Raw genomic sequence first — 12,991 nt, 5'->3', positions numbered from 1 at the left:
ATTTCGTGGGTGGGCGTTTTCTCAAGTTTTCTTTTTTCTCACACAATTTTTTTTCTAAACTTTATCATCTGCTACTATTTGTTGGCTCACGAAATGTCGTCTGCTGGCAGACAAGAAAATGAATCAACTACTAACAAACAAATGCTAATGTTAAAACTGGACTTGATGGTTTTTAGCCTATCAGTTAAGTTCAACAACAGCGAAAAATTGAGCTTCAATTATATACAAAATATTAAAAGACTGTTTGAGGGATGCACTGATGAATGAGATACATCAGTTGAATAGCATATTCCCCACCACCCCTGGGGCCACATATGCTTATAGGGCTGGGGCACTAATGGGACCGAGGAAATAACCATCTTTTACTAGAGCCTTTGGAATGCTACTAGTCCAGATCTGCAGAATTAACTGAAATGATAGACTTTCGCTGTCACCTGTCAAGGTTATTTCATCTTCCATGTCCAGGCAGCTCTCCAAAACAATACAACTAGGACATTTACTCTAGATTCTCCAGTTTGATAGGTAATTATATTTTAAAACAAAACCCACAATGGATCTATTGCCATTTGCCTGATTAGGCTTTAGCTGGGGAGATTTCAAAAGCCTGGAGCTGAAAGATAAATTGTTCAACCTTTCTTTGAGTGTTAATGATTTATGATCCTCTAATTTAACAAAAGTAGCAACAGCTGAGACAAACCACTTTACTGGAGGTAAAGGACCTATGCATTGGGATCTCTGAGAGCCCAAGAATTTAACCATAACCACATGAATTTAACCATAACCCCCCCCCAAAAAAATGAACTCATATATATATATATATATATATATATATATGTGTGTGTATATATATATATATGTGTGTATATATATATATGTGTGTATATATATATATATATATATATATATATATATATATATATGCTTATGCTTTACTAAAAGGTAATCAAGAAAGACTTGTCAGAGGCCATGACCTTAGAAGATGAATTAGTGTGACACAGGCAGATACAGTGGGGAAGAGCCTTTAGAGCAAAACGAGGAGCAAGAGCCAGGGCTTGGACGGTTGAAACAGTGAGTTGTTAGGAAGCCTGATGCTCAGAGGGGTGAGTGGGGGCCATGCTTGAATCCAGGAAGAGAGAAAAAAGGAACATCATAGACAGTGAGTTAGTTGACAGGTAGAGGCCAAGTGTATTAATTCCATATATTTGTGTAGCATTTTGGAATTTACCTGGCACCTTCACACCCATTCTCTCACCTGGTCCTGACACGAAGAGTGCTCACTTCCAGATGATGAACTGAGGCGTGATGAGTTTCTAGGGCCACATAACTCCTAAGCCATGGAGCCAAGGCTAGAATGAGATGTTTTGACTCTTGGTCTATACTCTTTCCACCGTAACCAGGTATGTTCCAGGGTGATGAACAAACCACCCTAGCATATTGGGAAGAAAGCTTCATGGGTGGGTATATGGATAGATGGATGGATGGAGTGTGGAAACCAGAGTCTCAAGAAAAAGGGAAGTTCAGGGTCCTGTGGTTGTCCAGGTGAGATAGAGAATAGAAAGTCTGTCAGGGAGATGGATTGGTGAGATACAGAGGCAGTGGAGTTCACAGGACTTGGTGCGTGACCAGATAGGAGAATGAGAAAGAAATAAGAGCCCAGGATGACACCCAGGTTTCTCCCTTAGATTAAAGGTCCACAAGAGGAGGCGCCAACTCAAGCTTCAAAACCAAAGGGTAGGGGCGGAGATGCTGAGTGGAGTTTTGAACATGTCAATTTTAACTAAAGTCAGATTGGTGTCCGATAGTCCGTTGCTATCAAAAGGCCTGGAATTCAGAGAAAGTATCTGGACATACAGGTTTGTTGGGTCATTAACAATCGAAGATTCACATTTTATTACAGGTATTCACTATAGTATTATATACAATGAGGAGGGGAGGAAAGGTCTTAAACATTAAATGAACAGATAGGTTCATTTATGTTACAGCCGTATGATGAAATGTGATGGAGACCTTAAAAATAAGCGCTGGCTTTGTGGTAATTCCTCCCCCCCCCACCCCCCATGAGACTAACATCTAATACCAACAGGGCACTTACCGTGGCCAGGTCAAAATAAAGTGGGCTTTATCTGCTTTATGTCTTTGAGGCCTCACTCCTACCCATTAAGGGAGAAGCTGATAATGCTCTTACTTTACAGATGAGGAAAGTGAGGTCCAGCTGTCCTCGTTAGTGTGCCCAGGTCACCCAGCCGAGGAGCAGAGCCTGGTCATAACCCCAGGCCCGCTGACTCGAGTCCAGGCTCATCATCACCGTACTATATTTTCTCTCTCTGCAATTTTCTAACTGTATTTTCCGTAATGAAGGAGCAGTACGAGACGGAAAAGAGAAAAGAAAAGGTGGTTATATTAGAAGGACATGAGCGACAGCCCGAAGTTGATTCACAATTGTATATTTGAGAGCCATACTGAAAGGAAAACCAAACAAAATACAACCTACCAGGAAAATGTAACAATCTGTTCCCTGACTTTGTTTTTTCTGACAGTTGATGCAATCTGTCATGAGGCTTAAGTGGTTTTGGGCTGGTGCCCGTCCCATTGTTTTGCCGGGAGAGGCATGCCAGGAATGAGCTGGAAGGAGACATAAGGCTCTGAAGTACCTCAGGACACTCGTTTGGTGAACAAGAGAAGGAAACTGGCCTCTAGAGAGTAAGGCTGCTGGCAGCCTCCTTGTCACTCTCCTCATGTCTGTTGACATCCTGGTGTGGCCTCTCCACGGCACCAGCCTCAGCAAGTCATCTCTAGCTCAGTATTTTATTCTCTTCCCTCAAGACTGAGGTAGTGGCTTCTTGGGGAAAAGCGAATACCAGTCAATTTTCTGTGTCAGGAACTCTGCCTCTTTGTGCAAAGGAGTCATTGTTTAGTCTCCAGAACGTTTTGGGTAAGGACGGGGCTCAGAGTCACCTTGATGTGGCAAGCCCCAAACACTGAGGCTATTGAGGGCTGTCCCAGAGCAAGCCTGTGAACGCTTCCAGGTGAAATATCGATTTGTCTGCTTGAGAAAACCAGCAGTACTAGTTCCCAGAGCCTACCCTGTGAATTGAAATAAGAAGGAACGAGGAGAAATTGAAACTATTTTAAGCTCAGCCTCTGAGACTTATATTAGGAAGCATTATTGATCCTACCGTGAGGAAACCATACACCATCTCAGGTGCCAGTATCCACACATGCCCGTGTGAAGTGTTGGCCGGGTCTCGGGACACAGTCTGCGCGTCCCAAGGGGCTGTGGCCTGGAGGAAGTATCCGGACTGAGGCTGCTCTGTTCTGACATTAGACCAAGCTTATGAAAAGGGCTTTGTTACAGATGCCCTGGGAACCATAACTTAGAAGCCTTTTTGTGCCACAGGGGGAAAACAAAAGTCATTTAGTAAATGAAGTCATAGCATTCGTGACCCTTCTGCTTTGCTTTAATGGACTTTTCTCTCCTTTTCTTAATGAGTGGCTCCTCATTAGAACATTGTTTCTCCAGCCAGAATCGTTTTCTCATCTGTCACCGTGTCACTTTGACTCCTGTGTCTTGAACCTTCTTCCTTACCTTTCATCTCACCCAAATGTGCGTTCACTTCAAGCCACAACATGAAATGGGTTCTGAACCCTCCGCTGGTTTCCTGGAGCTCTTTCTAGACACCGACTCTCTAATAGAAAGAAGTATCCTTTCCCTCAAAGGGATCGAGTTGTGAATTTACCTTCAGTCTGTTATGCTCTTTACCCTGAGATGTCTATCCCCCCACTTTCCAGGGCATCCTTTCCACCTTTATCTCTCAGTTGTTCTCATTCCTCAGGTGCATGTAGCATCAACTTTTGGTTTTGAACTTCACTGATGAGCAATGCCCTACGTTATTCCTGTCCTTCTGTCTCTTCTGTATTGTTGGCATCAGGTTTCTGTCTGCTGTTTTGACTTTTCTGCAACCTTTGAGGGTGGGCGGTGACAGGAAAAAGACAAATCTCCGCCTTACCATCTTGAACAGGTGTCATGAATAATTGTTTTCTTTAAAATTAAGGAGTGAGTCTTAAGGAGTGAGTCTTCGTCACCAGTCTGAAGTCCACATATAGTGCATTCTTCTGAGTTTTCTTTTCCCGTTCTAACCCCCCTCTTCTTCCTGCACACATTTAATAGCAGAACCAAAAGAACAAAAACAAAAAAGAAAGAAAGAAAAGAAAGAAAGCCTGGCTGCCTGCATTCATGAAAGTTCAGGACAGTTTTTCCCCCTCCAGAGACTGAGAGTTTCATCTTGATCTTGAGAATGGAAGGAAGAGGTCCTTACAAAAAGAAAGGAAGGAAGGAAGGAAGGAAGGAAGGAAGGAAGGAAGGAAGGAAGGAAGGAAGGAAGGAAAGAAGGAAGAAAGAAAGGTGTAGAGTTGTATCAATGTCCTAGAGCTACCATAACTATTAATAATTACCACAAACTTGGGGGGCTTAAAACAACAGAAATTTTATTCTCACACAGTTCTGGAGGCTAGAAGTCTGAAATCAAGGTGTCAGCGGCGCCACGCTCCCTGCAGAGACTTTAGGGACGAATCTTTCCTTGCTTTTTCCAGCTTCTGGTGGCTCTACAGTCCCCTGCCTTCCACCAAAACCATGGCCACTTTGCAAACCCAGAGTATTAAAATGGAAGAAGCACTGTTAAAACAAATATTCTGCTTCCTGTGTGTCTTCTTGCTTGACCTGTTCTTGGCTGGTATGTCTTAGTCAACTGCTTACCCCTGAGACCTCCCAAGTTCAGCGAAATAAAGTGAGAGGACAACAGTGGCTTAGCTGTGATGGTTTGTTCTCTTACTCATATCTGAGGCATAAAACAAAATGACTAGTAGATTTTTCTCACAATCCCTACTAATCAACTACCCCTACCTGCTTCCTTGGTAACTTGGGCAGATGGCAGGAAAATAAAATCCACACAGCTACTAAGCTTGAATCTCCCTCCCCGCCCCCCAATTTGTTTAATAATAGACTGTTTTTTAGAGCTGTTTTAGGTTTACGGAAAAATTGTGCAGAAAGTACAGAGAGTTCCCATCTAAACTTGGATCTTAAACCACAAAAGTTACCATTATAGGAAAAGGGGCTGCAGAATCCCTGATTCCCAGGATGGTGGATTTCTGAAAGCCGCCGTAACAGTGCTCTCACGTCAATGGGCTGTAACAAGAGAGATCACAAAATCTAGAAGCAAAATGAGAGATTACAGAATCTAGAAAGACACTGCTGTTCAAGGAAGAAGTCTGGTGTGTTGTTATGACCTCATGACTCAGCATTTGCCTGTATCAAATATGGGGCATCTCCTTTTCTCCATCCCACCCACCCCCATGTATGCCCTCTGGGAAAATCATTTTTAAGAATGGACTTATTAATGGCTACATAATAGTTCATCAATTGGATTTAGCATAATTTCCTTTGCCATTTCCCCACATTTAAGCTGTTTGCGCTCTCTCTGTCTCTCTCTTTCTGTTTTCTTACCATTACAATAATGTTGCAGTGAAAATCTTGGTGCATAAAGCTTTCCCTTTATTTAAGCTCTTAAGATAACTTCTCCAAAGCTTAAGCTTACTAGGTCAAAATATATGAAGATTTTAAAGATACTTGATACTTAATGTTCATCATGCTTTACAAGAAAGGGAAAATTACTCCCTTTTTATTTTGGAATCTATAAGATAGAATTTACTCGGGAGATTTGCCTTCTCATTGTAATATTGTTCAGTGCATATTAAAAGGAGTTTGTTTATTGAGTGTTCATTGCCTGATGGGGTGGTGGAGGGGGTGGAGGTTAGCAGAGTCCACCAATTGGCACTGAAATTCCCTGCAGAGGATCCGTGGGTGGGCATGTCTGATAAATAACCAAAGATGGGAATGTTATTATAGGGGATTTAGGGAAAGTACCACGATTCCCAAATCCAACTCCCATATCAGGAGACAAATTCTGCCATAGAAGCTCCCAAAGCTTGACAGTGCATAGCACCTGTGTCAGGTGTGATCCTGGCAGACCTTTGACTTGACGTATCAAGATGCATCTTGTCCTAAAGTTATCTCAGCAGATCTTTTACTCCACCTCAAAGAGCTGGTGGTTGGACCAGAGTTCTGACAGCTGCTAACGCTGCCACTGGGGAAGCCCAAATGAATACTTACTCTCGCTGTTTTCCTTTGGGGCCTGGCACGCCTCTGATTCTAACAGCATTGGCTTAATTCTGGGCCATGCCCTAAATTGAACATGAAGATTATACTGTTTCACCCTGGGTATGGCCTCTGATTACACTACATCATGACCCCCACCAACCGCTTCCTGGTTCCCTGCTGCTGCAGCCCCTCTGCACCACCCAAGTCTGCTCACTGTGGGGTGAAGGGGCAGAAAAGAACTGAGCCAAAGAGCAAGACCTGGGAGACTGACATGACCCAGAGGTCAGTCAATATTACAAGACATTTCAATTAGAAAGAATGTCGGTGGTCATCAGGGTCTCTTGATCGCAACCTCACCGAGGCCACAGATATCTTTGATAATCAGATAAAACGTGTCTCTCTCTCCAGAAAAATGCACCTCCCCGAATTCTGGCTACAGTTCCAAATTCCAGGATGTTTCATAACTCCCTGGACCCTACCCATCTATACTAAGCCTTTTATTTTGCAGAGGAGGTGCAGGGCCTGCCCCAAGGTTACACAGAGGAGATCACTGAATTCAAACTCAGGTATGGTTCCCAGCGTAGAACCTGTCAGCCAATGGTAGGAGGTTTCCACCCCACCTTGAGCTCTATATTAGGAATTCTGGAAAGTTAGGGTGCTTACAACCAAGGAAATAGAACTCACTCATGAAAGGAAACTAACATCAATTAGTAAGCAATATTCCTGCTACCGATTCCTCTTTGGAAGGTAGAAGCTAATGTCTTCCATTAATTCAGCAGGCACTTACGGAGCATCTCCTAAAATCTCTAGTCATTGGAGATTAATTATTTATTGGAAATTATGACTCTTTGTAATCTCAAGATTGAAGGGGACATGGAGGTCCTCAAAGTGATTTTTTTGTGGCTTTCTTCAGGTGGTGGGAACCCCACCCTGAAACATTTACTGCAAAGGTGCTTGACATTTCATGGACTTCAATGCAAGAATTAAGTGCCACATTAATGAAGGAGACCAGAGTTTGAATTGAAGGGTAGATGCTGCAGCCTCAGCTATTCAACTAGAAGAAAAGCTCCCAGTCTTTTGGGAGTTCCCAATAATGTAGCTACTCAGGACATACATTTTCTAAGTAGTGGGAGGAGAACCAGATTCCAATTTCATCTTTCTGGAAAGAAGCAGGAAGCACTTTTGACTGATATTTATCTTCTCGGTTGGGTGCCAAGAGGCAAGCTTTTATCACTGGAGGAGCCTGGTGGTGAAGGCTGGAGACTTGCCCTGGATCTAACCTTCTCTGCTGTGTGACCTCAGGCAAAGCTCTGTACTCCTTTGAGCCTTGGTTTCTCATGTGAAAATTGGGGATAATAATACTGTACTCATAAAGGGTACCTAAGGCTGAGGGAGAATAGTACCCAAACTAGAACCAACTTGGAAGGGGCCCCTCTCCACAGTGGGGGCTCAGACTTCATTGGAGAAGTCGTGGTCGTAGCCCATGGGATGGCAGAGAAGTTTGCTGGGCTGCCTGGACGAGAGCTGGTCCACAGTTGCTGGGCGGCTGAAAACAGCCCTCTGGGTGTAGGTGAGATGAGGCTGGTTGGCAGGTGTGTAGAGTCAGAGTACCACTGCCAATGCAAGGCCTGATCGCATAGTGCCAGCCTCAGGCGGGCCAGAGTGAAGGGTTGCAAGGTCACCAAGCAACTCGGCACGCTGAGCATGCTGCTGGGACAGCAGCACTGAACGTCTCTTCACATAGTCTGCAACAGGAGTAAAATCCAAACCAGGGAGAGGAGCCCCCTTCTTCTTCCTGCAGACTCCTCCCTCTAGTACATGGCTTAATGTACTCACTATAAAGGAGAAATGCTTGCAGGGTTCCGTCCATTGTCTCAGAGCAGAGACCAAAGGGTGAATTTGGAGCTGAGGGGCAATGTGATAACTGGTGATCAAAAAAATGTTTGAATTAAAGTAGGAAAAGCCACATAATCTGTCATTAACTCCCTTAACCCCTGTTTATTTCCCCGTCTTTCAGGCCCATAAATCTTATCACCAATAAATGTCAGACCCCTCTAACTTCTTTTTCAATTTACTTTCTAGAAGCTCATTTCCCTCTGGGGTGTTCCATTTTGTTTTGTTTCCTTAAGAAGGCACGTGTCTTTCTTCTCTCGGCACACACTTGAAAGACACTCGTGCATAAAAGAGAGCAAGAGAAAACACACAAGCAACCTGAGACCCAGTATTTCATTTCTCAACTTAGTTTTCCACTCAAACTTGAACTTGTTTCCCCACCGTCTGTTTCATTTCAAAGCAATCTGCCTGTCCCTCCCACACATCTGAGGAGGGTCCCAAAGCACTTGACTTCAAGTGGCAGTGGAAGGAATCAGAGCTGATCCAAGAATCAATCTTTCTCTGCCTTTAAGGAAAATGCAGTGGCCACTTCAGGTCAGACCAGGGAGTTAATCTCCTTGGACCAGTCTGAAGAATCCAGTCTCCAATCATTTTAGAATAAGCAACAGAGCAAACAGCAGACTTGGAGGATAATTACCAACACCAATATTATTCAGAAAGCATTTGGAAAGTACTAATAGTTTCAACCTGACAATCAAACCAAGGAGAGTATAGCATGTAAAGAGCCCTGCAGTTGCTTTTCTGTGGGAGATATATTATTAATAGGCACCAAATTTGTGTCAAAACCATGTTTTTAGTCATTGGTTGATGACTAAATATTCCTTGTTCTTCCAAAATATTCCATTCCTTTCTGAAGGGTCAGATTTAATTAGTGTTAACAGAAGATCCCCCTGCTGGAATTAACTAAACAATGAAGTGGGGATACAGTTAAAACTTCCTCCAAGGATGAAGTGGTTTTTGCAAACTTAATCTGTTTACCATTTTTCAGAAGCGCTGGCAAGATCATCCCTTTAGAACAGAAAAATAGCAATTGGGAAAACTAGAGGAATATAATCTTTCCACCAAAATTTATATCTCTATATGTGGCTGTCTTACACATTTCTTTGCAAGTGATAGACATTCTGGCCCACGAAATCGAGAGTAGACTGGCAGGAAGCCATCTGAGTATCTTTCCAAGTTCTGCTTTCTCACCCCTACGTGTACCAAGGAAACTGTGCTCTTAAATGATCAAGAATAATACCATGTTTATCGCTGGGTATTGGGATTGTGGACCGTCTTTATTTTCTTCTGTTTATCTGCATTTTCTGCAATGAACACGTATTATTTATGAAATTAAATATATGGAAAAATTCCACACACACAAAAACCCACATTTTTTTCTTCTCTAAATCTTGGGCTATATTACTGCTCTATGCCTCATATCTAGCCAGACCTTTTTTAGACTCTTTCCTCCCTTTGTTCAGATTAACTGCCAAAAATCAACAGACGTCATTTTTGGAAAAGGCTTTTGGAAGAGATGTATTTCTTCATTCGAGAACTTCTAAAAATAGCCTTTATCTTCTACCCCTCACCATGCAGTGATTGATGCTACACCTGTCTCTGATGTGACAAAACGTAGGCCATGAATAAAAGCCTTTCATGGTTCTCGCACATTCTGAGACAGGTGGAAAACACTAGCCAGGGGCACTGAGCCACGTGAAGACGCTCTGTGGGGTGTTATTTCACCGCAGGCACGGGTGTGCCAACCTGCGGACACCTTGAGGATATCACCTGGTATCACTAACCTTTGATGTGTTGCTCTGCCCTTTCAGATTTTTGACGGTGAAGCCAAAGACCTCGAGAGAGAAGTTTGCTTTATTGATATTGCCTGCGATGAACTTCCAGAACGTTACTACAAAGAATCTGAGGTAAGCAATAGATGGGATGACATGTGGAAAAGATTTATTCATTTATTCACCAAATATTATTAAGTCCAGCCTAGCCTGGGAGACCTCCATCTGTCTTTATCCTGATTCAATTTGGTTTCACATGTTGTTGGATTCTTAATTGTGAGTCTCAAAATTAAGTCCCTACTCCTCAGGGCCTGTCACTGGCCCTGGCTGCCATTCAGTTTCAATTTAGTCTTCCCAACTCCCCAACTCTGCCATCATTCTGGGCAGCAAAATATTCAAAAGGCTGAACTATCCAACATACTGGCCTCTCTGAAAACACAGCAGCCACCTCTGGCTTCCTGTTTTTCCAGGCTTCTGTACAACCTGTCTCTCCGTCTGCATGCTTCCTGAGGGCAGGGGCTGTGTAACTTTATTTGTATCTTTAAAGTCTAACACAAAATGCTCCATCAGTTCCCTCTGAGTGAATACTGAACTTGGGCAGCTCATCCCAGCCCTAACCTTGCTCTCAAAGCAGGAAGCGCCTTCCTGGGAGCTTTTCCTTTCATCTTGACTGAGAATAAATTTAAGAGAATATCTTTCTCTACAGCTTCTACCCTACCAGAACCCATTGTTTGCTTTGGTCCGACCTTTTTATTTTACTGTTGATCTAAGTCATCATTTATATCCCATTAGTATTGTATTAATGGCCGCTGATGGCACTTGGGTGATCCCCCTGTAAATAACGCCCCAGCCCTGCAAGGACAACAGATGCAGGGCTATTTTTGTTGTTTAGCAACATGCAGCCAATCACAGTATGTTTGGACTCAGGGCCCCAGCGTCGTCCTTGAGCCGTAACGGGTGGACCTTGAAACTCTTCTGTCAGATTCATTAAGACTGATTTAAGACATAATAAATAAACCCGTTAAAAATAAATTCCACTGTTGCACAAACTGGGCTCCCAATCTGGTTCAGATTTTTTTGCCTCCAAGTTTTGGGATTCGTTCGGATGTCACAGTCTAACTTGATCTTAGCAAATGCTGAGCTGCTGCTGAACTGCAGGCCTGTGCTCTGCAGCTGCTGTCTCTTCCAAGACCGGGAGAGGCTGATGTGAATCACTCTGGGTTCGAGTCAAAGACTGAGCTTTTTAACATCTTCCATTTACACTGCACACTGCAGCCCGCCACACTCGTGAATTTTCAGAAAAACAAAGTGAAACACTCTGTGAGGAACTGTGGACCTGCGGAAAAGGAGAAACCTGACCTCCCCTTGTCTCACTCTACGCAGGAGAAATTTCTGTGGTTTCCTATCAAATCCACCGATTCTCACGGGGCTTTGGTGATGTGGGGATCATACAACATGTTGGATGAAACTGTTGGCGCATCACTTGTGTGGCTCCTAGCGGGGTAGGCGGTGGGTGCATTCTGTCCATCCTGGACATCCTGGCTTCTTTGGGAGCTCAGGCCTTCCAGGAAGGCAGTGTTGCCAGAAAACTGCAGCTCTTCCTCTTCGATTGCTTTGGGGCGGTCCTGTCCGTTACTTGGGGAGTTCCCTCCTGATTCTGTGAAAAGTCTTAGGACAGATATGGAATACTAATGATAACACCAACAAGTTTCATTTCTAGTCAGCAGTGCCTGACTCATTTCCCTGTGCTTCACGCTCCCAAGAACCACCACTGGAAAGCTTCTTGTCATTTACACAGACATTCTAGATTAGACTTCGTGCTTCATAGTCATTCATTTCTCTGGGTCATGAAGTATTCTTTTCTGCATGCAGTTTGACCAAGGAAATGAGAGGTGAATAGTCATTCATCCAATAAATATTTACTGAGTACTCACTAAGTGTCACATCCAGTATTAAGATGGGGACATAGCAATGGGCAGAAGCGACACAGAGGGTTGGTCCCCTCAGGGCACTTCCAGTCTAGCAGGGGAACCAAACAATAAAAAAAAATAAGCACACGAATACATATGGAGTTCAAAGTCACAAGTGCCATAAAGAATCATGCAGGGAGAGACTGTGATGGGAAAACCGAATTTAAAAGGATGAGATGAGGAAAGATGTGCTGAAAGAGATGAGAGGCCGAGACTCACAGGATGAAAAGAGGTGGGAGACAGTGCTCCAGGTGGAGGTCCCAGCATGTGTGGGAGCCCCGAGGTGACACGCATGAGGACGCAAAAGAAGGCCAGCATGGAGGCAGCAGTGGAAACCAAAGGAAGAACGGCACAAAGCGGGGTTGGAAAGGAGCATAGGGCCGTGTAGATGTTATTCAAGTGTAATGGAGTGACTTTCAAGTAATTAAATCATATGCTCTGATTTGTGCTTTTAAAAGACCGCTCTGGATGGAACATGGACTGGAAGGGAGCAGAGTGGAAGGAAACCACTGAGGTCACTGGAGTTATCCGCATTATGGGTTATTTAGGTTATATAGTGGCTGGAACTGGAGGGCTGGGAGCAGATGGTTTTGAGGTTTATTTTGAAGATAGAATTGGCAGGGATTGGCCATGGACTGGATATAAAGATGCGAGAAAAGGAAGAGTCAGGATGACCTTAAGCTTTATGGCTTGGACAACGGGTAGATGGGGATGAGAAGAGAAATGGGTTTTAGAGAAAGACGGATGGATTTTGTGAGGCCAGTGAAACATCTAGAACGAATAGAAATGAGTCTGTAGCTTAGATGAGAGGTCTGGGCTGGAGACAAAATTGGGAGTATTTGGCAGAAAGAAGGTATTTTAAATCCTAGGGGTGGATGAGAGGAAGAAAGCATAAAGTACAATGGGAAAGGGGATCAGGTCCAAGTATTGAGTGACGACAGCATTTGGAAATCAGGGAGAGGATGAAGAGGCCCCAGGAATGTCCAAAGAATTGGCCAGAGAGTTAAAACAAAAACAAGGAATGCAAGTTTCAAGAGGAAGAGAGTGATCAGTCATACAATGAAAAACTGTCCTCTAGAAAAGTGGTTCTCAGCTGGGGAAGGTCTTAACCCACAAGGATGCTTACAATGTCTGGAAACATTTTTGGTTGTCATAAGTTGGAGAGTGCTAATGCACAGGACGGCCCCCACAACAAAGGGTTA

The 12,991-nt window shown here is 43.7% G+C and overlaps 1 protein-coding gene across 1 annotated transcript in view; it reads left to right on the top strand.

The window, feature by feature from the left end:
- Positions 1-12,991, top strand: part of PITPNC1 (phosphatidylinositol transfer protein cytoplasmic 1) — a 215,043-nt gene that overhangs the window by 163,100 nt on the left and 38,952 nt on the right. Inside the window, exon 7 of the mRNA XM_088802328.1 lies at positions 9,859-9,954. Coding sequence (XP_088658454.1) covers positions 9,859-9,954 — 96 coding nt within the window. The remainder of the gene's footprint in view (positions 1-9,858; positions 9,955-12,991) is intronic.

The sequence above is a fragment of the Rhinolophus sinicus genome, chromosome 12 (assembly GCF_057876585.1).
Source record: "Rhinolophus sinicus isolate RSI-liver-muscle chromosome 12, RSI-T2T, whole genome shotgun sequence".
Lineage (NCBI taxonomy): Eukaryota > Metazoa > Chordata > Mammalia > Chiroptera > Rhinolophidae > Rhinolophus > Rhinolophus sinicus.
This window is presented reverse-complemented; position numbering and strand designations above follow the sequence as displayed.